Source organism: Salvelinus alpinus, chromosome 10 (assembly GCF_045679555.1).
Source record: "Salvelinus alpinus chromosome 10, SLU_Salpinus.1, whole genome shotgun sequence".
Lineage (NCBI taxonomy): Eukaryota > Metazoa > Chordata > Actinopteri > Salmoniformes > Salmonidae > Salvelinus > Salvelinus alpinus.
Window position 1 is genome coordinate 73,734,846 of NC_092095.1, and position 27,493 is coordinate 73,762,338.

Consider the following 27,493-nt stretch of genomic DNA (forward strand, 5'->3'; position numbering starts at 1 on the left):
AGTCGCTAGCTGCAGCGAACTGATAAGAGGAGCGACCCAGGGATCTGTGCTTTGGGGACCTTTAACAGAATATGACTGGCAGAACGGGTGTTGTATGTGGAGGATGAGGGCTGCAGTAGATATCTCAGATAGGGGGGAGTGAGTCCTAAGAGGGTTTTATGAATAAGCATCAACCAGTGGGTCTTGCGACAGGTATACAGAGATGACCAGTTTACAGAGGAGTATAGAGTACAGTGATGTGTCCTATGAGGAGCATTGGTGGCAAATCTGATGGCCTGAATGGTAAAGAACATCTAGCCGCTTGAGAGCACCCTCACCTGCTGATCTATAAATTACGTCTCCATAATCTAGAATGGGTAGGATGGTCATCTGAATCAGGGTTAGTTTGGCAGCTGGGGTGAAAGAGGAGCGATTACGATACAGGAAACCAAGTCTAGATTTAACCTTAGCCTGCAGCTTTGATATGTGCTGAGAGAAGGACAGTGTACCGTCTAGCCATTACTCCCAAGTACTTGTATGAGGTGACTAACCTCAAGCTCTAAACCCTCAGGAGGTAGTAATCACACCTGTGGGGAGAGGGGCATTCTTCTTACCAATGAAACCAGGACACAAAATGAAAGACCATGACTTTGGGGATTTTCACAAAATTTAATGGGGGATGGATTTCACAAGAGGTTGACGGCACCTTAATTGGGGAGGACAGGCTGGTGGTAATGGTTGGAATGGTATCAAATACATCAAACACATGGTTTCCATGGTGTTTGATGCCGTTCCATTTGCTCCGTTCCAGCCATTATTATGAGCCGTCCTCCTCTCAGCAGCCTCCACTGATGGATTGTTGACATATTATTGACATGTGTATCTAAAAGCATAATTGATAAATAATTGAAAGAAGTCTGTATATTTATGACATTTCGGCCTTACCCAGGCCTCCTCTGAGACCATATTTCATCTGTAGGTGCTACAAAGTTAAACTTGGTGTCATACGAAGCTTTACCACTCTGTAATATGAGTAGTATTCAACTAGAGACCCTTTTGTTATACTTTTTAATAGTTTTATTTTTTGTGTGTGTTATTTCATTTTGTTGGTTGACAGTAAGAAAGTCCCTTTGACATGTATCCAGTAGCAGCGCCACCTAGTGTCTGGTTTGAGCAACTGAAAGCTCTATAGATACAACAGGAGCTGGTAGAGGAATGCAGTTCACTGTTATTACACAATAGGTAGGTAGGTTCTCATGGGTACTACACATCAATACACAGACCATTCTCACAGATCATCCGTCTGTATATGTATCAGATTACATCCGTTTTCATGCATCTCTATCTCGCCACGGCATCAAGAAAAAGACAGATTTAATGTTGACCCGTGGCTGTGGGGACCGAACTGAGGTTGTTTAGACTGCTGATTGGTCAGTTGTTTGGGGTTTAGGGACGTGGCCTTGGCTCCACCTTGGGGCCTCCCACCAATACCCAGGAAGTGGAGTCTGAAGGTCGTCCACTCCCCGAAGGTCATCTGGAGCAGCTGTTTGAGGTCGTCGGGATCCCCGAAGACCAGCGCCTGGCCGGTGAGGTCATTGCTACGGACGATGTCTGCGTACTTCTCAGGGAGGTTCATCCTCGCCAGCTTTTGGGGAATTTGGAAAGATGCAGAACATAGAAAGAAGATCAAAAACATGTTTGGGGAGGCAGGTAGCCTGGTGGTTAGAGGGGGAGGCAGGTAGCCTAGTGGTTAGAGGGGGAGGCAGGTAGCCTGGTGGTTAGAGGGGGGAGGCAGGTAGCCTGGTGGTTAGAGGGGGGAGGCAGGTAGCCTGGTGGTTAGAGGGGGAGGCAGGTAGCCTGGTGGTTAGAGGGGGGAGGCAGGTAGCCTGGTGGTTAGAGGGGGAGGCAGGTAGCCTGGTGGTTAGAGGGGGGAGGCAGGTAGCCTGGTGGTTAGAGGGGGAGGCAGGTAGCCTGGTGGTTAGAGGGGGGAGGCAGGTAGCCTGGTGGTTAGAGGGGGAGGCAGGTAGCCTGGTGGTTAGAGGGGGGGGGGGGCAGGTAGCCTGGTGGTTAGAGGGGGGAGGCAGGTAGCCTGGTGGTTAGAGGGGGAGGCGGGTAGCCTGGTGGTTAGAGGGGGAGGCAGGTAGCCTGGTGGTTAGAGGGGGAGGCAGGTAGCCTGGTGGTTAGAGGGGGGAGGCAGCCTGGTGGTTAGAGGGGGAGGCAGGTAGCCTGGTGGTTAGAGGGGGAGGCAGGTAGCCTGGTGGTTAGAGGGGGAGGCAGGTAGCCTGGTGGTTAGAGGGGGAGGCAGGTAGCCTGGTGGTTAGAGGGGGAGGCAGGTAGCCTGGTGGTTAGAGGGGGGAGGCAGGTAGCCTGGTGGTTAGAGGGGGGAGGCAGGTAGCCTGGTGGTTAGAGAGGGGAGGCAGGTACCCTGGTGGTTAGAGGGGGAGGCAGCCTGGTGGTTAGAGGGGGAGGCAGGTAGCCTGGTGGTTAGAGGGGGGAGGAGGGTAGCCTGGTGGTTAGAGGGGGGAGGCAGGTACCCTGATGGTTAGAGGGGGGAGGCAGGTACCCTGGTGGTTAGAGGGGGGAGGCAGGTAGCCTGGTGGTTAGAGGGGGGAGGCAGGTAGCCTGGTGGTTAGAGGGGGAGGCAGGTAGCCTGGTGGTTAGAGGGGGGAGGCAGGTAGCCTGGTGGTTAGAGGGGGGAGGCAGGTAGCCTGGTGGTTAGAGGGGGAGGCAGGTAGCCTGGTGGTTAGAGGGGGAGGCAGGTAGCCTGGTGGTTAGAGGGGGAGGCAGGTAGCCTGGTGGTTAGAGGGGGAGGTAGCCTGGTGGTTAGAGGGGGAGGCAGGGTAGCCTGGTGGTTAGAGGGGGAGGCAGGGTAGCCTGGTGGTTAGAGGGGGAGGCAGGTAGCCTGGTGGTTAGAGGGGGAGGCAGGTAGCCTGGTGGTTAGAGGGGGAGGCAGGTAGCCTAGGGGTTAGAGGGGGGAGGCAGGTAGCCTAGTGGTTAGAGGGGGAGGTAGCCTGGTGGTTAGAGGGGGAGGTAGCCTGGTGGTTAGAGGGGGAGGCAGGTAGCCTGGTGGTTAGAGGGGGAGGCAGGTAGCCTGGTGGTTAGAGGGGGGAGGCAGGTAGCCTGGTGGTTAGAGGGGGAGGCAGGTAGCCTAGGGGTTAGAGGGGGGAGCAGGTAGCCTGGTGGTTAGAGGGGGGAGGCAGGTAGCCTGGTGGTTAGAGGGGGGAGGCAGGTAGCCTGGTGGTTAGAGGGGGAGGCAGGTAGCCTGGTGGTTAGAGGGGGGAGGCAGGTAGCCTGGTGGTTAGAGGGGGGAGGCAGGTAGCCTGGTGGTTAGAGGGGGAGGCAGGTAGCCTGGTGGTTAGAGGGGGAGGCAGGTAGCCTGGTGGTTAGAGGGGGAGGCAGGTAGCCTGGTGGTTAGAGGGGGAGGTAGCCTGGTGGTTAGAGGGGGAGGCAGGGTAGCCTGGTGGTTAGAGGGGGAGGCAGGGTAGCCTGGTGGTTAGAGGGGGAGGCAGGTAGCCTGGTGGTTAGAGGGGGAGGCAGGTAGCCTGGTGGTTAGAGGGGGAGGCAGGTAGCCTAGGGGTTAGAGGGGGGAGGCAGGTAGCCTAGTGGTTAGAGGGGGAGGTAGCCTGGTGGTTAGAGGGGGAGGTAGCCTGGTGGTTAGAGGGGGAGGCAGGTAGCCTGGTGGTTAGAGGGGGAGGCAGGTAGCCTGGTGGTTAGAGGGGGGAGGCAGGTAGCCTGGTGGTTAGAGGGGGAGGCAGGTAGCCTAGGGGTTAGAGGGGGGCGCAGGTAGCCTGGTGGTTAGAGGGGGGAGGCAGGTAGCCTGGTGGTTAGAGGGGGGAGGCAGGTAGCCTGGTGGTTAGAGGGGGAGGCAGGTAGCCTGGTGGTTAGAGGGGGAGGCAGGTAGCCTAGTGGTTAGAGGGGGAGGCAGCCTGGTGGTTAGAGGGGGGAGGCAGGTAGCCTGGTGGTTAGAGGGGGAGGCAGGTAACCTAGTGGCTAGAGAGGGGAGGCAGGTAGACTGGTGGTTAGAGGGGGGAGGCAGGTAGCCTAGTGGCTAGAGCGTTGGACTAGTAATCGAAAGGTTGCTAGATCAAATCCCCGAGCTTACAAGGTAAAAATCTAGTAAAATAAAGTTAAAATAAAAAAAACGTATTTATCTGAGGTCTAAAGGTGGCTAGGACCTTGGTCTAAAGGAGTGCACTATATAGGGAATAGGGTGCCATGTGGTACACAGCCAACCCCTTACCGCTTTACAGACATCCTCAGAGGTCATGTTGATAACAGTCCTGATGTTGAGAGGAGCCTGGTTCCTCCCCCACCCAGAATCCTTCAGTCTGATGGTCCCTCTGATCCGGGCCAGCTCCCTCCTGATAGAGTGATCCAGGTTAACCGTGGTCAGCTTCAACCTCTCCGCGTCCCTCACGCTGAACTGGAAATGCACCTGGAGGATTGGAAGATGAAGATGAAATGTGCTGATGTAAGGGCTGTCGTTCTCCTCATCCTCGGACGAGGAGAGGAGAGAAGGATCAGTGGACCAATACGCAGCATTTGGGAAATAAGCCATCTCTTTATTTGCAACGATGGCAACACGAAAACAAACACTTACAAATTTACAAAACAAAAAAACGACGTAGACGAAAACCTGAACATGAACTTACTTAACTACAACGTAAAACTCACGGACAGGAACAGACTACATCAAAACGAACGAAACGCCAAACAGTCCCGTATGGTGCAAAACATAACACAGATACGGAAGACAATCACCCACAAACAAACAGTGAGAACACCCTACCTAAATATGACTCTTAATTAGAGGAAAACGCAAACCACCTGCCTCTAATTAAGAGCCATACCAGGCAACCCAAAACCAACATAGAAACAGAAAACATAGACTGCCCACCCAAAACACACGCCCTGACCATAAACACATACAAAAACAACAGAAAACAGGTCAGGACCGTTACAGAACCCCCCCCTCAAGGTGCGAACGCCGGGCGCACCAGCACAAAGTCCAGGGGAGGGTCTGGGTGGGCAGTTGACCACGGTGGTGGCTCAGGCTCTGGACGCTGTCCCCACACCACCATAGTCACTCCCCGCTTCTGTCTTCCCCTCCCAATGACCACCCTCAAACTAACATCCCCTAAATGAACGGCCAGCACCGGGAGAAGGGGCAGCACCGGGAGAAGGGGCAGCACCGGGACAAGGGGCAGCACCGGGACAAGGGGCAGCACCGGGACAAGGGGCAGCACCGGGACAAGGGGCAGCACCGGGACAAGGGGCAGCACCGGGACAAGGGGCAGCACCGGGATAAGGGGCAGCACCGGGACAAGGGGCAGCACCGGGACAAGGGGCAGCACCGGGACAAGGGGCAGCACCGGGATAAGGGGCAGCACCGGGACAAGGGGCAGCACCGGGACAAGGGGCAGGTCCCGGCTGATATACTCAGGCAGATCCTGACTGAACGGCTCTCGACGCTCATGGCTGGCTGACGGCTCTCGACGCTCATGGCAGGCTGACGGCTCTCGACGCTCATGGCAGGCTGACGGCTCTCGACGCTCATGGCAGGCTGACGGCTCTCGACGCTCATGGCAGGCTGACGGCTCTCGACGCTCATGGCAGGCTGACGGCTCTCGACGCTCATGGCAGGCTGACGGCTCTCGACGCTCATGGCTCTCTGACGGCTCTGGCTGCTCATGGCTCTCTGACGGCTCTGGCTGCTCATGGCTCGCTGGCGGCTCTGGCAGATCCTGTCTGGTTGGCGGCTCTGGCAGATCCTGTCTGGTTGGCGGCTCTGGCAGATCCTGTCTGGTTGGCGGCTCTGGCAGATCCTGTCTGGTTGGCGGCTCTGGCAGATCCTGTCTGGTTGGCGGCTCTGGCAGATCCTGTCTGGCGGGCGGCTCTAGCGGCTCCTGTCTGGCGTGCGGCTCTAGCGGCTCCTGTCTGGCAGACGGCTCTGTAGGCTCATGGCAGACGGGCGGCTTAGCAGGCTCATGGCAGACGGGCGGCTTTGCAGGCTCATTGCAGACGGATGGCTCAGACGGCGCTGGGGAGACGGATGGCTCAGATGGCGCTGGGGAGACGGATGGCTCAGATGGCGCTGGGGAGACGGATGGCTCAGATGGCGCTGGTGAGACGGATGGCTCTGGCCGGATACGGCGCACTGTAGACCTGGTGCGTGGTGCCGGAACTGGAGGCACCGGGCTAAGGATAAGCACCTTCCTACTAGTGCGGGGAGCAGGGACAGGGCACACTGTACTCTCAAAGCCCACTCTATAACTGATGCGAGGTACCGGCACTGGTGACACCGGGCTGAGGACAAGCACATCAGGATTAGTAGGGGGAGAAGATACAGTGTGTACAGGGCTCTGGAGACGCACAGGAGGCTTTGTGCGTGGTGCCAGAACTGGAGGCACCGGGCTAGATACACGCACTACAGGGAGAGTGCGTGGAGGAGGAACTGGGCTCAGGAGACGCATTGGTAGCCTAGTGCGTAGTGTAGGCACTGTAGGTACTAGGCTGGGGCGGGGAGGTGGCGCCGAAAATACCGGACCGTGGAGGCGTACTGGCACTCTTGAGCATTGAGCCTGCCCAACCCTACCTGGTTGAATGCTCCCGGTCACCCGACCAGTGCGGGGAGGTGGAATAACCCGCACCGGCCTATGTAGGCGAACCGGGGAAACCATGCGTAAGGCAGGTGCCAAGTATGCCGGCCCGAGGAGACGCACTGGAGACCAGACGCGTTGAGCCGGCCTCATGACACCTGGCTCAATACCCAATCTAGCCCTACCAGTGCGGGGAGGTGGAATAACCCGCACTGGCCTATGCACTCGTACAGGCGCCTGCCCGTACTCCCGCTCTCCACGGTAAGCCTGGGAAGTGGGCGCAGGTCTCCTACCTGCCCTTGGCCCACTACCTCTTAGCCCCCCCCAAGACATTTTTGGGTGTTACTTACGGGCTTTTTGGGCTTCCGTGCCAGACGCGTTCCCTCATAACTCCGGTTCCTCTCTCCGGTAGCCTCTGCTCTCCTCAGTGCCTCCAGCTGTTCCCATGGGAGGCGATCCCTACCAGCCAGGATCTCCTCCCATGTGTAGCAACCCTTTCCGTCCAATATATCGTCCCATGTCCATTGCTCCTTCTTTTCCTGTCCCTTACTCCGTTGAGTTTTCCCTTGCCGCTTGGTCCTAGCGTGGTGGGTGATTCTGTAAGGGCTGTCGTTCTCCTCATCCTCGGACGAGGAGAGGAGAGAAGGATCAGTGGACCAATACGCAGCATTTGGGAAATAAGCCATCTCTTTATTTGCAACGATGGCAACACGAAAACAAACACTTACAAATTTACAAAACAAAAAAACGACGTAGACGAAAACCTGAACATGAACTTACTTAACTACAACGTAAAACTCACGGACAGGAACAGACTACATCAAAACGAACGAAACGCCAAACAGTCCCGTATGGTGCAAAACATAACACAGATACGGAAGACAATCACCCACAAACAAACAGTGAGAACACCCTACCTAAATATGACTCTTAATTAGAGGAAAACGCAAACCACCTGCCTCTAATTAAGAGCCATACCAGGCAACCCAAAACCAACATAGAAACAGAAAACATAGACTGCCCACCCAAAACACACGCCCTGACCATAAACACATACAAAAACAACAGAAAACAGGTCAGGACCGTTACAGCTGAGTGTTGGAGAGATGCGAGCGCACACACAAACAAGCACACACACACACACACACACACACACACACACACACACACACACACACACACACACACACACACACACACACACACACACACACACACACACACACACACACACACACACACACACACACACACACACATAGACACACACACACACACACAGGTTGCTGGTTCAAATCTGTCTCGAAGGAGCGTAAAAGGAACACACACCTTGAGGAACTTCTCAAACATCTCTGGATCTCCGTCCTGCTCCAGCAGGTCTTCGATCTCCTCCCTCATCATGTGAAGCTCCATCCTCGAGTCGCTGAACACCTATTATAATATATATAATAATGTATTAATAATACATAATAATTATAGAATTTCATTATAATAATATATGCCATTTAGCAGACCTCCCACAAAGTCTTGGACTCGTCGACGACGGCGACATCGATCTCTGCTCTCTGCTGCTCGTCCTCCAGACACTGTAGGATCCAGCTGAGACGACAGGGCCAATGGTTGGCAAGAACGACCTGTAATGTAGTGATCATTACTGTTAATCCAGTCCATGTTTCCATTACATTACAGACTGACACTCAGAATTCCATTCCACGTTTTACTCTAATGTAGTGATCATTACTGTTAATCCAGTCCATGTTTTCATTACATTACAGACTGACACTCAGAATTCCATTCCATGTTTTACTCAGGCAGTAGTTGAGCTACAGAGCTAGTGAAAAACAATGCATGTAACTATCCCCACAATGCATGTAGCTATCCCCACAATGCATGTAGCTATCCCCACAATGCATGTAACTATCCCCACAATGAATGTAGCTATCCCCACAATGCATGTAGCTATCCCCACAATGCATGTAGCTATCCCCACAATGCATGTAGCTATCCCCACAATACATGTAGCTATCCCCACAATGCATGTAGCTATCCCCACAATGCATGTAGCTATCCCCACAATGCTTTCAGTAAAGTTCAACAAACATAATCAGACACCCCAACCGACTTACGTTTTTCTAATCGTATCATTTGTGACTCCCTCCCTCCCTCCCTCCCCCATTCTCTCTCCCTCCCTCCCTCCCTCCCTCCCTCCCTCCCTCGCTCCCCCATTCTCTCTCCCTCCCTCCCTCCCTCCCTCCACAACATAAAGAGGGGTGTTACAGTACCCAGGCAGCGATGTTCTCTGGCGGGGGCAGCTCAGTCTTCAGAGCCTCCATGAGCACCACGGTCACCCTGATGGAGTTGATGACCCGTCTCATGGACATGGTGTCATCAGAGATGTAGTGGTGGAGGTTCCCTCTGTTACTGGACAGGATGCTCTCCAACGCAGATTCTATCATCTTGTCCACCTCGTCCTCACTCAGCGCAAACGCCACGTGCGCCTCCTTGATGTGGTTGTTGTCTATCAAAGGAATATTGGCCTCCTTCAGAACACTTGACGTCGGGCTGCCCAGGTCCAGCTCTCTCAGCTCGATCCCCTTTGACCCATGACCCTTGACTTCTTCCGTGATCTCTGATTGGCCGCTAACGATATTGTAGAACACCTTGGGAGAGAGACGGAGAGAAATACAGAGCGGAAGAGAGGGAGAGAGAATCGTTGTTTTTTTTTTACACAGTTTGGAAGCATTACAGATTATGAATGGCAGCAAAGGCAGAGTTATTTGAAACAATGTATCCATTTGATATAGAAGACCTTGTGCTTGGAGGCGTGGCACAGCGGCGGTATGGTGAAGGCCAGGGTCACGATGCGGTTCAAGAAGGCGTAGGCTCTGTCTTCTTGACTGAAGCACCCGTCTGCATAGTTCACCTGTTGGAGAGAAACAAACTGTGTTAGTTCATAATGAAAGACATTATTTTGCCCTATTCACGTTTTTCCACTGTAAATCATTTTAATCATATCGATATTGATTCACATTCTTCCAGTGTAAATCATTTAAATAGTCAACGTTTCAGCTCTTTTTTTATTTATTTATATATTTTTATTTAACCTTTATTTAACCAGGTAGGCTAGTTGAGAACAAGTTCTCATTTACAACTGTGACCTGGCCAAGATAGAGCAAAGCAGTGTGACACAAACAACAACACAGAGTTACACCCTCTTACTATTATAATTTACTACTACACTGTATATACTTATTTCTGTTTAGTACTGAACTCAACCCTGGAATTTAAAACGCGTTTTCCACAGGGCTTCATTCTGTGACCCCTGTTGTTGATTCAAACTTTAGAAATCTGTCTGCATATTTTAAGACATGACATTTTAAGACATGGCATTTTAAGACATGGCATTTTAAGACATGACATTTTAAGACATGGCATTTTAAGACATGGCATTTTAAGACATGACATTTTAAGACATGGCATATTTTAAGACATGGCATTTTAAGACATGACATTTTAAGACATGGCATATTTTAAGACATGGCATATTTTAAGACATGACATTTTAAGACATGGCATATTTTAAGACATGGCATTTTAAGACATGGCATTTTAAGACATGACATTTTAAGACATGGCATTTTAAGACATGGCATTTTAAGACATGGCATTTTAAGACATGGCATTTTAAGACATGACATTTTAAGACATGGCATATTTTAAGACATGGCATTTTAAGACATGACATTTTAAGACATGGCATTTTAAGACATGGCATATTTTAAGACATGGCATTTTAAGACATGGCATTTTAAGACATGGCATTTTAAGACATGGCATTTTAAGACATGGCATTTTAAGACATGGCATTTTAAGACATGACATTTTAAGACATGGCATATTTTAAGACATGGCATTTTAAGACATGGCATTTTAAGACATGACATTTTAAGACATGGCATTTTAAGACATGACATTTTAAGACATGGCATTTTAAGACATGGCATTTTAAGACATGGCATTTTAAGACATGGCATTTTAAGACATGGCATTTTAAGACATGGCATTTTAAGACATGGCATTTTAAGACATGGCATTTTAAGACATGGCATTTTAAGACATGGCATTTTAAGACATGACATTTTAAGACATGGCATTGTAAGACATGACATTTTAAGACATGGCATTTTAAGACATGGCATTTTAAGACATGGCATTTTAAGACATGACATTGTAAGACATGACATTTTAAGACATGGCATTTTAAGACATGACATTTTAAGACATGGCATATTTTAAGACATGGCATTTTAAGACATGACATTTTAAGACATGGCATTTTAAGACATGGCATATTTTAAGACATGGCATTTTAAGACATGGCATTTTAAGACATGGCATTTTAAGACATGGCATTTTAAGACATGGCATTTTAAGACATGGCATTTTAAGACATGACATTTTAAGACATGGCATATTTTAAGACATGGCATTTTAAGACATGGCATTTTAAGACATGACATTTTAAGACATGGCATTTTAAGACATGACATTTTAAGACATGGCATTTTAAGACATGGCATTTTAAGACATGGCATTTTAAGACATGGCATTTTAAGACATGGCATTTTAAGACATGGCATTTTAAGACATGACATTTTAAGACATGGCATTTTAAGACATGGCATTTTAAGACATGGCATTTTAAGACATGGCATTTTAAGACATGGCATTTTAAGACATGACATTTTAAGACATGGCATTGTAAGACATGACATTTTAAGACATGGCATTTTAAGACATGGCATTTTAAGACATGGCATTTTAAGACATGACATTGTAAGACATGACATTTTAAGACATGGCATATTTTAAGACATGGCATTTTAAGACATGACATTTTAAGACATGGCATTTTAAGACATGGCATTTTAAGACATGACATTTTAAGACATGGCATTTTAAGACATGACATTTTAAGACATGACATTTTAAGACATGACATTTTAAGACATGGCATTTTAAGACATGGCATTTTAAGACATGGCATTTTAAGACATGGCATTTTAAGACATGACATTTTAAGACATGACATTGTAAGACATGACATTTTAAGACATGGCATTTTAAGACATGACATTGTAAGACATGACATTTTAAGACATGGCATATTAAGACATGACATTGTAAGACATGACATTTTAAGACATGACATTTTAAGACATGACATTTTAAGACATGGCATTTTAAGACATGGCATTTTAAGACATGGCATTTTAAGACTTGGCATTTTAAGACTTGGCATTTTAAGACTTGGCATTTTAAGACTTGGCATTTTAAGACTTGGCATTTTAAGACATGGCATTTTAAGACATGGCATTTTAAGACATGGCATTTTAAGACATGGCATTTTAAGACATGGCATTTTAAGACATGACATTTTAAGACATGGCATTTTAAGACATGGCATTTTAAGACATGACATTTTAAGACATGACATTTTAAGACATGGCATTTTAAGACATGACATTTTAAGACATGGCATTTTAAGACATGGCATTTTAAGACATGACATTTTAAGACATGGCATTTTAAGACATGGCATTTTAAGACATGGCATTTTAAGACATGACATTTTAAGACATGGCATTTTAAGACATGACATTTTAAGACATGGCATTTTAAGACTTGGCATTTTAAGACATGGCATTTTAAGACTTGGCATTTTAAGACATGACATTTTAAGACATGGCATTTTAAGACATGACATTTTAAGACATGGCATTTTAAGACTTGGTAAATAGGGTATAGTGAGATACCCAACGGGCTGGACCATTCTCTTCTCATCACTCATCTTGAAAAAAACGATGTAAAAAACATGGAAATTAAATGACCCTCCATCATTAACACAATGAAAACATCTATTGATTTATTACTGAAATAGTATGGGTGAATAGAAAATGAATTGGCACAATTTAAGGCCAAGTGGCAAACAATAATGCAGGCACTAGGGATGGGGGTGTCACGCCCTGACCTTAGAGAGCCTTTTTATTTCTCTATTTGGTTAGGTCAGGGTGTGACTCGGGTGGGCATTCTATGTTTTCTGTTTCTTTGTTTTTGGCCGAGTGTGGTTCCCAATCAGAGGCAGCTGTCTATCGTTGTCTCTGATTGGGAATCATACTTAGGCAGCCTGTTTTCCACCTGAGTTTGTGGGATCTTGTTTTTGCACAGTTACTAGGTAGCCTGCAGAACATTACGTTTGTTCATTCTTTTGTTGGTGTTAATTTTAATAAATACGAAATGTACGCCTACGACGCTGCACCTTGGTCTAATTCTAACAACAGACGTAACAGGGGGTGTGGTCAGGGATGGGGGTGTGGTCTGGGATGGGGGTGTGGTCTGGGATGGGGGTGTGAGCCTGCGGGTCTGGCCATTGTTTGTATGAGTCTGTCTGTAAGTTGTTGTTCATATGTATAGAAATCAATCTGATGACTCTTAGTCTACCTGTTGAACCAGGACCTCAGTGTTGACTGATAAAACAAAATGTACCTGTTGAACCAGGACCTCAGGATTGACTGATAACACAATATGTACCTGTTGAACCAGGACCTCAGGGTTGACTGATAACACAATATGTACCTGTTGAACCAGGACCTCAGGGTTGACTGATAACACAAAATGTACCTGTTGAACCAGGACCTCAGGATTGACTGATAACACAATATGTACCTGTTGAACCAGGACCTCAGGATTGACTGATAACACAATATGTACCTGTTGAACCAGGACCTCAGGGTTGACTGATAACACAATATGTACCTGTTGAACCAGGACCTCAGGGTTGACTGATAACACAATATGTACCTGTTGAACCAGGACCTCAGGATTGACTGATAACACAATATGTACCTGTTGAACCAGGACCTCAGGGTTGACTGATAACACAATATGTACCTGTTGAACCAGGACCTCAGGATTGACTGATAATAGAATATGTACCTGTTGAACCAGGACCTCAGGGTTGACTGATAACACAATATGTACCTGTTGAACCAGGACCTCAGGGTTGACTGATATAACAAAATGTACCTGTTGAACCAGGACCTCAGGGTTGACTGATAACACAATATGTACCTGTTGAACCAGGACCTCAGGGTTGACTGATGTAACAATATGTAGCTGTTGAACCAGGACCTCAGGGTTGACTGATAACACAATATGTACTTGTTGAACCAGGACCTCAGGGTTGACTGATAACACAATATGTACCTGTTGAACCAGGACCTCAGGGTTGACTGCCAGCAGAGAGATAAAGGGGGACTCCTCATCAGAGAGCAGTATACTGATAGCCAGTATACTGATAGCCTGGTACCTGTTGAACCAGGACCTCAGGATTGACTGATAACACAATATGTACCTGTTGAACCAGGACCTCAGGGTTGACTGATAACACAATATGTACCTGTTGAACCAGGACCTCAGGATTGACTGATAACACAATATGTACCTGTTGAACCAGGACCTCAGGGTTGACTGATAACACAATATGTACCTGTTGAACCAGGACCTCAGGGTTGACTGATGTAACAATATGTACCTGTTGAACCAGGACCTCAGGATTGACTGATAACACAATATGTACCTGATGAACCAGGACCTCAGGGTTGACTGATAACACAATATGTACCTGATGAACCAGGACCTCAGGGTTGACTGATAACACAATATGTACCTGTTGAACCAGGACCTCAGGGTTGACTGATAACACAATATGTACCTGTTGAACCAGGACCTCAGGGTTGACTGATAAAACAAAATGTACCTGTTGAACCAGGACCTCAGGATTGACTGATAATAGAATATGTACCTGTTGAACCAGGACCTCAGGGTTGACTGATAACACAATATGTACCTGTTGAACCAGGACCTCAGGGTTGACTGCCAGCAGAGAGATAAAGGGGGACTCCTCATCAGAGAGCAGTATACTGATAGCCAGTATACTGATAGCCTGGTACCCGTTGAACCAGGACCTCAGGGTTGACTGATAACACAATATGTACCTGTTGAACCAGGACCTCAGGATTGACTGATAATAGAATATGTACCTGTTGAACCAGGACCTCAGGGTTGACTGATAACACAATATGTACCTGATGAACCAGGACCTCAGGGTTGACTGATAACACAATATGTACCTGTTGAACCAGGACCTCAGGGTTGACTGATAACACAATATGTACCTGTTGAACCAGGACCTCAGGGTTGACTGATATAACAAAATGTACCTGTTGAACCAGGACCTCAGGATTGACTGATAATAGAATATGTACCTGTTGAACCAGGACCTCAGGGTTGACTGATAACACAATATGTACCTGTTGAACCAGGACCTCAGGATTGACTGATAACACAATATGTACCTGTTGAACCAGGACCTCAGGGTTGACTGATAACACAATATGTACCTGTTGAACCAGGACCTCAGGGTTGACTGATAACACAATATGTACCTGTTGAACCAGGACCTCAGGGTTGACTGATAACACAATATGTACCTGTTGAACCAGGACCTCAGGGTTGACTGATATAACAAAATGTACCTGTTGAACCAGGACCTCAGGATTGACTGATAATAGAATATGTACCTGTTGAACCAGGACCTCAGGGTTGACTGATAACACAATATGTACCTGTTGAACCAGGACCTCAGGATTGACTGATAACACAATATGTACCTGTTGAACCAGGACCTCAGGGTTGACTGATAACACAATATGTACCTGTTGAACCAGGACCTCAGGGTTGACTGATAACACAATATGTACCTGTTGAACCAGGACCTCAGGGTTGACTGCCAGCAGAGAGATAAAGGGGGACTCCTCATCAGAGAGCAGTATACTGATAGCATCCAGGACACCAACGATCTTCTTAGGAGCACATCGGTCCAGGTTAGTGATCTCCAGAACCACGCGGATCCTCCTCTGCTCAAACACCTCCATGAACTGGATGAACCTGGACAACAGCCACATCTCCTTCCTCACCTGGGAGAGAGCGAGAGACAGAGAGACAGAGAGAGACAGAGAGAGAGAGACAGAAAGAGAGAGACAGAGAGAGAGAGAGAGAGAGAGAGAGAGAGAGAGAGAGAGAGAGAGAGAGAGCGAGAGAGGGGGGGAGAGGGAGCGAGATAAAGAGAGAGGGTGGGAAGGGAGAGAGAGAGCGAGTGGGAGGAAGGGAGCGAGATAGAAAGAGAGGGAGAGCGAGAGAGAAAGAAAGAAAGAAAGAAAGAAAGAAAAAAAAAAAAAGTTGGAGAAAGCAGGTTAAGGAACTGATTCATTGGTCAAAAGTTGGTCAATTGATCTAAAGTAGTGCACTCTGTAGGGATTCGGGTGCCATTATATCCTCCCTCACCTCGTTCATGAACCCCAGTTGGCCGCTGACCCTCTCGTTGTCCAGCGCCTTACGGACCTTCAGGTCCTGGTTGAAGATCAGGTTCTTTCCCATCTGGAAGATGAATCGTAAAGCTGCTGCTGCAGGGACCCCCATGACAGCGAACGCCAGGCCCTCCAACACCCCGGCCCCACTTTGGCCTTCACTCTGACCTTCTCCTGTTCCATTTCCTGATCCCAGTCCGTCCAGCTCTGGTGCTTCTGGAACCCCCTGGAAGCCATACTTCACCTATAGATGCAGGAACACGAGGTCAGGACAACGTCGTATTCAGTGTTCACTGAGTAGTTTGCTGAAATTCACAATGAATGTGTTATTTTTCCCATCTTAATGCTGATTGGTGAAATTTTCATGCTGCCAAAGATTCCCTCACTCGTTGTCATATTGTATCACCTTGCTTCACTGGTCCCTTTGTTTACAATTCTTCCTCATTTATGCTAAACATATTATGGGATACTAGAACATGAATGGACCTTGTTACTATGGGTCTATCCCAGGTTGGAACCCTGTTCCCTACATAGTGCACTACTTTTACTCCAAGGTAGTGCACTTTGAAGGCAAAAGGGAGCCATTTGGGAAGCAGCCTCTAACAACCTTCTGATCCTCACCAGGAAGACGAGGACTATGAGAGCAGCCAGCAGCAAGGCCAGGACCAGGGACCAGAGAGGGAAACAGCAGAACTTCTTAGATCTCCACTCTGACGATGTGTTTTCAATCACCTTCTTCCTCACCTCATCCTCCTCGTCGTGCTGCGCCACGCGGTACAGGCCCAGCTGAAGAACAAGAAGAAGACTTTATTGTCCATTATCTTGATGTTTCCAGTCAGATCTGGGTTTGGAACTGACAAAGCTCTCACCTCTTATTTGATTTAACCATTATTTATCCAGGAAGTCCTGTTGAGGTCGAAGGACCTATTTTATGAGGGAGACCGCTAACCTCTAGGCTACCTACCTGAAGTCACACCCTGACCTGACCAAAATAATACAGAAAACAGTTATAACTAAGGTCAGGGCATGACAATAACATTTCCTTCAGGTTTCCTCATTGTTCTATTTAAAGTAATGTTCTCAAATTGTTCCGAGAACGTTAAGAAACAACGTTCTGTGGGAATGTCATAACGTTTCCTGCAGGTTTCCTCATGGTTCTATTTAAAGTCATGTTATCATAACATTAAGATTTTTTTTTTTAAACATACAAAAAACGTTAGTAACGTTCAAAATACGTTCTAAGAATGTAATTTAAAAACATATACATTCTGTTCTCAGCATCAACAAGACTCTATTCTCTATCTTGTTAAAGTGTGTTCAGGTGTGTTGGCTGAGCCCACTACATTGGTCACGCCTGATCTTAATGAGTGGTTGTTTACTTTGAAACGGTGTCTGTTTGAACAGACTAAAATGAACAGCTTTTGTATGAGTATAAAATAAACATTGCATGTTAGCTCCATCCTAGTGGCGCAGTGGACTAATTCCATAGGTTTGAATCTCACTGACGCCGTGCCTGTAACGGGTGTCCTCCTCCTCTTCAGACGAAGAGGAGGAGTAGGGATTGGACCAAAGTGCAGCGTGATATTTGGACATAATGAAGTTTATTAAAGTACTGACGAAAACCGAAAACACTTCAACAAACTACAAAATAAGAAAACGACGTAGACAGACCTGAACATGGAACTTACATAAATGCACGAAGAACTCACGAACAGGAACGGACTACATCAAACGAACAAACAAACCGAAACAGTCCCGTGTGGTGCAACATACACAGACACAGAAGACAATCACCCACAAACAAACAGTGTGAACAGCCAACCTATATATGGTTCTCAATCAGAGGAAACGTCAAACACCTGTCTCTGATTGAGAACCATATAAGGCTAATTACAAGTGACCTAAACATAGAAACACAAAACATAGAATGCCCACCCCAACTCACGCCCTGACCAACTAGACACATACAAAAATAACATAAAACAGGTCAGGAATGTGACAGAACCCCCCCCTCAAGGTGCGAACTCCGGACGCACCACCAAAAGTCTAGGGGAGGGTCTGGGTGGGCATCTGTCCATGGTGGCGGCTCAGGCTCTGGGCGTGGTTCCCATCCCACCATAGTCAATCCCCGCTTTCGTATCCCCCTCTCAATGACCACCCTCCAAATAAACCCACCTAAATTAAGGGGCATCACCAGGATAAGGGGCATCACCAGGATAAGGGGCATCACCAGGATAAGGGGCATCACCAGGATAAGGGGCATCACCAGGATAAGGGGCAGCTCCGGACTGAGGGACGGCAGCTCCGGACTGAGGGACGGCAGCTCCGGACTGAGGGACGGCAGCTCCGGACTGAGGGACGGCAGCTCCGGACTGAGGGACGGCAGCTCCGGACTGAGGGACGGCAGCTCCGGACTGAGGGACGGCTCTGGCTGGTCATGGCTCGCTGACGGCTCTGGCTGGTCATGGCTCGCTGACGGCTCTGGCTGGTCATGGCTCGCTGACGGCTCTGGCTGGTCATGGCTCGCTGACGGCTCTGGCTGGTCATGGCTCGCTGACGGCTCTGGCTGGTCATGGCTCGCTGACGGCTCTGGCTGGTCATGGCTCGCTGACGGCTCTGGCTGATCCGGTCTGGCGGAAGGCTCTGGCTGATCCGGTCTGGCGGAAGGCTCTGGCTGATCCGGTCTGGCGGAAGGCTCTGGCTGATCCGGTCTGGCGGAAGGCTCTGGCTGATCCGGTCTGGCGGAAGGCTCTGGCTGATCCGGTCTGGCGGAAGGCTCTGGCTGATCCGGTCTGGCGGAAGGCTCTGGCTGATCCTGTCTGGCGGAAGGCTCTGGCTGATCCTGTCTGGCGGAAGGCTCTAGCGGCTCCCGTCTGGCGGAAGGCTCTAGCGGCTCCCGTCTGGCGGACGGCTCTAGCGGCTCCTGTCTGGCGGACGGCTCTGTAGGCTCATGGCAGACGGGCGGCTTTGCAGGCTCATGGCAGACGGGCGGCTTTGAAGGCTCAGTACCGACGGGCGGCTTTGAAGGCTCAATACAGACAGGCAGTTCATGCGGCGCTTGGCAGACGGACAGTTCAGACGGCGTTGGGCAGACGGACAGTTCAAGCGCCGTTGGGCAGACGGGCAGTTCAGGCGCCGCTGGGCAGACGGCAGACTCTGGCCGGCTGAGACGCACTATAGGCCTGGTGCGTGGTGCCGGAACTGGAGGTACCGGGCTAAGGACACGCACCTTCAGGCTAGTGCGGGGAACAACAACAGGGCACACTGGACTCTCAAGGCGTACTATAGGCCTGGTGCGTGGTGCCAGAACTGGTGGTACCGGGCTGAGGGCACGCACATCAGGGCGAGTACGGGGAGAAGGAACAGTGCGTACAGGGCTCTGGAGACGCACAGGAGGCTTAGTGCGTGGTGCCGGAACTGGAGGCACTGGGCTGGATACACGCACCACAGGGAGAGTGCGTGGAGGAGGAACAGGGCTCTGGAGACGCACAGGAGGCTTAGTGCGTGGTGTCAGCACTGGTGGTACTGAGCTGGGAACACGCACCACAGGGCTAGTGCGAGGAGCAGTAACAGGACGCACAGGACTCTGGAGACGCACAGGAGGCTTTGTGCGTGCTGTAGGCACTGTCTTAACCAGACGGCTAGCACGCTCCTCAGGACGAGTATGGAGAGCTGTTCCCGGTGACATTAACTCACCAACACGTTCATTCGGACGGATGCCGTGCCTCATGCACCAAACCAGTACATCCCTCATAACTCTCTCCTCCAATTTCTCCATTAACTCCTTTACTGTCTCTTCGTCACTCACCTCCAAATCCGCCCTCACCGGCTCCTTACGGTAAGCAGGAGAAGTTGGCTCACGTCTCCCGACTGACCCAACTAAACTACCCGAGAGCCCCCCCCCAAGAAATTTTTGGGTTTGACTTACGGGCTTCCAGCCTTGTTTCCGTGCTGCCTCCTCATATCGCCGCCTCTCTGCTTTCGCTGCCTCCAGCTCAGCTTTGGGGCGGCGATATTCTCCTGGTTGAGCCCAGGGTCCTTTTCCGTCCAATATTTCCTCCCAAGTCCACGAGTCCTGCGATCGCTGTTGCGCTCTCTTACGCCGCTTGATCCATGGTTGGTGGGTGATTCTGTAACGGGTGTCCTCCTCCTCTTCAGACGAAGAGGAGGAGTAGGGATTGGACCAAAGTGCAGCGTGATATTTGGACATAATGAAGTTTATTAAAGTACTGACGAAAACCGAAAACACTTCAACAAACTACAAAATAAGAAAACGACGTAGACAGACCTGAACATGGAACTTACATAAATGCACGAAGAACTCACGAACAGGAACGGACTACATCAAACGAACAAACAAACCGAAACAGTCCCGTGTGGTGCAACATACACAGACACAGAAGACAATCACCCACAAACAAACAGTGTGAACAGCCAACCTATATATGGTTCTCAATCAGAGGAAACGTCAAACACCTGTCCCTGATTGAGAACCATATAAGGCTAATTACAAGTGACCTAAACATAGAAACACAAAACATAGAATGCCCACCCCAACTCACGCCCTGACCAACTAGACACATACAAAAATAACATAAAACAGGTCAGGAATGTGACAGTGCCACAGTAAAAAATAAATGTGTTTGATACCTAAGCAAAACAGTTAACCCCAACTAAGCTAACATTGCAATCCAAAGTCTTATTGAAACCTTCTCAGAATGTTAACTCATCATCTTCAAATAACCTATAATTTTTGTTCTCAGAACTTTAATAAAACCTTCCAGGTAAACGTTCAGGGAACCATAGTAAAGCGTTCTCAGAACCTCCCCGCAACCTAAGAAGGTACATTCCCAGAACAGGCAAAACATTCACTTCCATTCTCAGAACGTAAAAAAAACCAAGATCAGTTTTACGGGAAACGTATGGCTTCATTCCAAAACCAATAGGAAACCAAAAACGTACGTTCTCACAACCTCCAAAATGAACCAAATGTGCTAGCTGGGCTCTGACCTCTAACCTCTAGGCTACCTACCTGAAGTTAACCTCTAACCTCTAGGGTAACCCACCTGAAGTCTCCCGAAGCTCTCCTGCAGTGCCTGGCACAGTCTCATCACCAGCCCTGCCCAGAGGAGGTCACTCCCGGCAAAGTGCCATGCGGAGAACCGAACGTAGATGAACCGGACATTCTTCTGTCGCTGGTTCTCCTCGGTCCAGACAGGTCTGTAGAACAGCAGCCTGCAGATCAGAGCTAGGAGACCAGTGATGGAGGCTTTGACGGAACGAGGCTTGGACCTGCCCTGGTAACTCTGCTCCCTCCTCTCTGCCTCCTGCTCCATGTGGACTAGTCAAGGAGCGAGCAAGAGAGAGAGAGAGAGAGAGAAAGAGAACCGTGAGATAAGGATATGTTCCTTCCAGCTCTGGGCTTTAGGGCTACTTTCTAACGCTGAGCATCCTGCGTGGATGAAAATCCTCAACACTCTTTATGACAGGATCATATTGTACCTATCCTCTATATGACAGGATCATATTGTACCTACCCTCTATATGACAGGATCATGTTGTGTGTACCTACCCTCTATATGACAGGATCATGTTGTGTGTACCTACCCTCTATATGACAGGATCATATTGTACCTACCCTCTATATGACAGGATCATATTGTGTGTACCTACCCTCTATATGACAGGATCATATTGTACCTATCCTCTATATGACAGGGTCATGTTGTGCCTATCCTCTATATGACAGGATCATATTGTGTGTACCTATCCTCTATATGACAGGATCATATTGTGCCTATCCTCTATATGACAGGATCATATTGTGTGTACCTATCCTCTATATGACAGGATCATATTGTGTGTACCTATCCTCTATATGACAGGATCATATTGTACCTATCCTCTATATGACAGGATCATGTTGTGTCTATCCTCTATATGACAGGATCATATTGTACCTATCCTCTATATGACAGGATCATATTGTACCTATCCTCTATATGACAGGATCATGTTGTACCTATCCTCTATATGACATGATCATATTGTACCTATCCTCTATATGACAGGATCATATTGTACCTATCCTCTATATGACAGGATCATGTTGTGTGTACCTATCCTCTATATGACAGGATCATATTGTACCTATCCTCTATATGACAGGATCATATTGTATCTACCCTCTATATGACAGGATCATGATGTATCTACCCTCTATATGACAGGATCATGTTGTGTCTACCCTCTATGAGACAGGATCATGTTGTGTGTACCTACCCTCTATATGACAGGATCATGTTGTGTGTACCTACCCTCTATAAGACAGGATCATGTTGTACCTACCCTCTATAAGACAGGATCATGTTGTGTGTACCTACCCTCTATATGACAGGATCATGTTGTGTGTACCTACCCTCTATAAGACAGGATCATGTTGTACCTACCCTCTATAAGACAGGATCATGTTGTGTGTACCTACCCTCTATGAGACAGGATCATGTTGTGTGTACCTACCCTCTATAAGACAGGATCATGTTGTACCTACCCTCTATAAGACAGGATCATGTTGTGTGTACCTACCCTCTATGAGACAGGATCATGTTGTGTGTACCTACCCTCTTTAAGACAGGATCATGTTGTACCTACCCTCTATTAGACAGGATCATGTTGTGTGTACCTACCCTCTATATATCTGAGGATCATGTTGATGCGGTTCTGACATGATGAGTAGAGGCCCACCGTGGCAGGAGAGGACACTTTAATCAGAGTCGTGGACAGAGCGTACGCATAGATGTGATCCGACGGCAAATCTATACAATCAAAAGAGATCAATGTAACACAGAACATTCCTTCCAGGCATTTTGATAGGTCGGTAAAGTGGCTCAAATGTAGTGGGAAACATTTTCCATTCTACTGAAAAAAATCGACAAGATAAAAATAAAGGGACCAAAATGCATCATACCGGCTGTATTTCTGTATTTTGAAAGATATATATCTTGAAAATTTGATTGCTGACCTGCAAAACATTTTTGGGGGACTATATCAACAATGGACTAATGAAACATATACCAAAATATATGTCTTTAATGATTGACAGTGTTTTCTGAATGATGGGAGTGAACTCCACTGTAAATATGTATTTTTAAAGCATGTGACCACATGAATTTCCTCCAATGGGATAATAAAGGTTATCAAATCTCCTAATTAATACCAGTTGCACACAACTTCCTCTTTTTAAAACCTACAGTATGACTGCTTCTGTAATGGCTCCCTATTCCCCCATATGGCTCTGGTCCAAAGTAGTGCACTACATAGGGAATAGGGCTCTGGTCTAAAGTAGTGCACTACATAGGGAATAGGGCTCTGGTCCAAAGTAGTGCACTACATAGGGAATAGGGCTCTGGTCTAAAGTAGTGCACTACATAGGGAATAGGGCTCTGGTCTAAAGTAAGGCACTACATAGGGAATAGGGCTCTGGTCCAAAGTAGTGCACTACATAGGGAATAGGGCTCTGGTCCAAAGTAGTGCACTACATAGGGAATAGGGCTCTGGTCCAAAGTAGTGCACTACATAGGGAATAGGGCTCTGGTCCAAAGTAGTGCACTACATAGGGAATAGGGCTCTGGTCCAAAGTAGTGCACTACATAGGGAATAGGGCTCTGGTCTAAAGTAGTGCACTACATAGGGAATAGGGCTCTGGTTCAAAGTAGTGCACTACATAGGGAATAGGGCTCTGGTCTAAAGTAGTGCACTACATAGGGAATAGGGCCCTGGTCCAAAGTAGTGCACTACATAGGGAATAGGGCTCTGGTCTAAATTAGTGCACTACATAGGGAATAGGGCTCTGGTCTAAAGTAATGCACTACATAGGGAATAGGGCCCTGGTCTAAAGTAGTGCACTACATAGGGAATAGGGCCCTGGTCTAAAGTAGTGCACTACATAGGGAATAGGGGGCCATTTGGGACACTGTCCTGTGTTTGTGTATTCCAGCTGCAGAGTTACAGAACAGGCCCAGTATATCATTATGCAAACACTCAGGGGCTGTTCTGTTCTATTCTGTTCACACAGCCATAATTGGGCTAGGGTAACTCAGAGAGGGGTTGAGAGGGAGGGACCCTAGAAACTAACAATTTGGAGGAGGAAATGGAATCTGGAATCTCAATTTTCTCTCTATCTCTCTCAAGAGAGAGCTCACCTTTTGTTGTCATTGTATTGGTTGTTACCAACGGCACCCAGAGAATAATGGTAATGTATGGCTGTTTGTGATCTGTGAATGACAAAGAATAACACTTACAAAACCTCAGGTGAAAGAGAGGGAGAGAGAGAGAGAGGGTGGAGGTGAATGGGAAGGGGGAGGGAAAACAAGAGGGAGGGAGGGAGAGAGAGAGAGAGGGTGGAGGTGAATGAGAAGGGAAAAAGAGAGCGAGGGAGAGAGAGGGTGGAGGTGAATGAGAAGGGGGAGGGAAAATGAGAGCGAGGGAGAGAGAGAGGGTGGAGGTGAATGAGAAGGAGGAGGGAAAAAGAGAGCGAGGGAGAGAGAGAGAGGGTGTAGGTGAATGAGAAGAGAGAGGGAAAAAGAGATCGAGGGAGAGAGAGAGAGAGGGTGGAGGTGAATGAGAAGGGGGAGGGAAAAAGAGAGCGAGGGAGAGAGAGGGTGAGGTGAACGAGAAGGGGGAGGGAAAAAGAGAGCGAGGGAGAGAGAGAGAGAGAGGGTGGAGGTGAATGAGAAGGGGGAGGGAAAAAGAGAGCGAGGGAGAGAGAGGGTGGAGGTGAACGAGAAGGGGGAGGGAAAAAGAGAGCGAGGGAGAGAGAGAGAGAGAGAGAGAGAGAGAGAGAGAGAGAGAGAGAGAGAGAGAGAGAGGATGGAGGTGAATGAGAAGGGGGAGGGAAAAAGAGAGCGAGGGAGAGAGAGAGAGAGAGAAAGGGTTGGGGAATTGAATACTAATATAACAGCAGGATAATATAGAGAGTGCATCACAACACAACTTAAGCAGTAGATGACTTGGTCAATGTATTCAGTGTCTGTCATTCTGGTGCTATTTTGAGTTACTATACTTCCAGTGAGTTACTATACATCCAGTGAGTTACTGAGTTACTATACATCCAGTGAGTTACTGAGTTACTATACATCCAGTGAGTTACTATACATCCAGTGAGTTACTATACATCCAGTGAGTTACTATACATCCAGTGAGTTACTATACATCCAGTGAGTTACTGAGTTACTATACATCCAGTGAGTTACTGAGTTACTATACATCCAGTGAGTTACTGAGTTACTATACTTCCAGTGAGTTACTATACATCCAGTGAGTTACTATACTTCCAGTGAGTTACTATACATCCAGTGAGTTACTATACATCCAGTGAGTTACTATACATCCAGTGAGTTACTGAGTTACTATACATCCAGTGAATTACTATACATCCAGTGAGTTACTATACATCCAGTGAGTTACTGAGTTACTATACATCCAGTGAGTTACTATACATCCAGTGAGTTACTGAGTTACTATACATCCAGTGAGTTACTGAGTTACTATACATCCAGTGAGTTACTGAGTTACTATACATCCAGTGAGTTACTATACATCCAGTGAGTTACTGAGTTACTATACATCCAGTGAGTTACTGAGTTACTATACATCCAGTGAGTTACTATACATCCAGTGAGTTACTGAGTTACTATACATCCAGTGAGTTACTATACATCCAGTGAGTTACTGAGTTACTATACATCCAATAGGCTATGTGTAGTGTACATGCAGTTAGTAGGACTTGCCAGGATAGGTGGGTGTGTCCAGGATAAGGTGGGTGTGTCCTGGAAAAGGTGGGTGTGTTCTTTATAAGATAGCATAGTGCTTACTGACCATGAGCAACCACTTAGAATTCATCTATTTGAGATACACTACAATGCCCTGTATCCAATCAAAACCCATCAGATGAAACATAGAGGTCTTACCTTTCAGTTGGATGTCACAGCACCTGCTCCTCCTCCTAACACGGATCAGGAACAGGATGAATAGATGTTGTCTTGTTGTGACTGAGAGAGGGATCCACAGAGAGAGAATGCTGCTACCCACCACTACAATGGCTAAGGTGTGGTGAACTTTACACCCCTAGCCCAGGGCCTGCCTGGCTAACTTCCTGCCCGCTGTACAGCTTTACAATGCAGATATCAGCTAAAAGCTAATTATTCACTAGATCATTTCTCCTTCCGTCTGTCTGTAGGGCTCTCTCTCTTTCTCTCTCTCTCTCTCTCTCTCTCTCTCTCTCTCTCTCTCTCTCTCTCTCTCTCTCTATTTGGTCTGTCTGTAGGGCTCTCTCTCTTTCTCTCTCTCTCTCTATTTGGTCTGTCTGTAGGGCTCTCTCTCTTTCTCTCTCTCTCTCTCTCTCTCTCTATTTGGTCTGTCTGTAGGGCTCTCTCTCTTTCTTTCTTTCTCTCTCTCTCTCTCTATTTGGTCTGTCTGTAGGGCTCTCTCTCTCTCTCTCTATTCCGTTTGTCGGCAGAGCTCAATTAGCTTGAGTACGAGTCTCTTTAGCTAACAATCCACTCCTTGCCACTCCTGGTCATTGCCAAAGAGACTGACGTTTCTGCAATCTTAACGTTTATTTTAAACAGCCCCCTGTAATTCTTCATTGTTTCCATTCAGTTGAGTCTATGACGGAAGCCTGAAGATAGTTCAACATCATGTCTAGACAATAAAAGGCTACAATGATTACCTGGCTGCCAAATGTATAGGTGTCCCAATAGGTCTAATTTATAAATGGAGGAAATGTGATCCTAATCATTGTTTTGAGCCTCCACTGTAGGACATCCCTCCTAATGAAAAGACTCCACATCCTGCTGGTGTGAGCTGCAGAGGACAGTGTAGTTGTACTTGTATGTGTTTATGGATGAGAAAGTGAATTTGCCATTTCCAAAAATGAGCTCAGCGGGGAATGGGGATTCCCTGCTTTGCGATCTGTTGCCTACGTCAACAGCCAGGGTTTCATTAATTAACTGAATTAGTAATATATACTTTATTCAGTACTACAGCAGTTAGATGGCAGCATAAAACCACGAATGAAATTACAGAAGATGTGTTTTGTTTTCTCCCTGGATACACCACTCCCTTCACAGGAAAAATCCTGCGTAGGCTAAATTCAATGTAGGCTAGCATACAAATTGTGTATATTAATATGTAGCCCAGGCTTTTTCTAAAATTTTAAATTGATATTTACGGTCTTGTCTCATCAACGGTCTTGTCTGCAACTCCCGTATGGGCGAGGCGAAGGTCGAGAGCCCAACCAAGCCGCACTGCTTCTTGGCACCAACGTGTCGGAGGAAACACCATGCACCCACCATGCACCCACCATGCACTGCATCTGGCACGCCACAGGAGTCGCTAGTGCGCAATGCACATTTGTGGCCTGCTGGAGGTCATTTTGCAGGGCTCTGGTAGTGCTCCTCCTTGCACAAAGGCGGAGGTAGCGGTCCT

At 47.7% G+C, this 27,493-nt stretch overlaps 2 protein-coding genes across 3 annotated transcripts in view; one reads left to right on the top strand and one right to left on the bottom strand.

Annotated features, from left to right (window-relative positions):
- Nucleotides 1-27,493, top strand: part of LOC139533057 (zinc finger protein 135-like) — a 545,377-nt gene that overhangs the window by 500,333 nt on the left and 17,551 nt on the right. The gene's annotated exons all lie outside the window — the stretch shown is intronic.
- nkpd1 (NTPase, KAP family P-loop domain containing 1) lies at nucleotides 523-27,358 on the bottom strand. Its single transcript, XM_071331323.1, has 14 exons — nucleotides 27,237-27,358; nucleotides 25,975-26,055; nucleotides 24,208-24,279; nucleotides 22,693-22,821; nucleotides 21,073-21,347; nucleotides 16,628-16,792; nucleotides 15,984-16,250; nucleotides 15,401-15,616; nucleotides 9,388-9,501; nucleotides 8,861-9,238; nucleotides 8,093-8,212; nucleotides 7,908-8,009; nucleotides 4,220-4,414; nucleotides 523-1,624 (listed from the first exon to the last, which is right to left on the bottom strand). The coding sequence occupies exons 1-14, from the start codon at nucleotides 27,247-27,249 to the stop codon at nucleotides 1,337-1,339; spliced, it is 2,415 nt and encodes an 804-aa protein (XP_071187424.1). The 5' UTR covers nucleotides 27,250-27,358; the 3' UTR covers nucleotides 523-1,336.

What these genes read in the sequence shown, in the direction of transcription:
- nkpd1 (XM_071331323.1), bottom strand. An exon ending in AGAGCTTCGGGAGACTTCAG is followed by an intron (nt 16,793 to 21,072) that starts GTGGGTTACCCT and finishes CTTGTTCTTCAG; the next exon opens with CTGGGCCTGTACCGCGTGGC. An exon ending in GCCACGCCTCCAAGCACAAG is followed by an intron (nt 9,239 to 9,387) that starts GTCTTCTATATC and finishes CTCTCTCCCAAG; the next exon opens with GTGTTCTACAATATCGTTAG.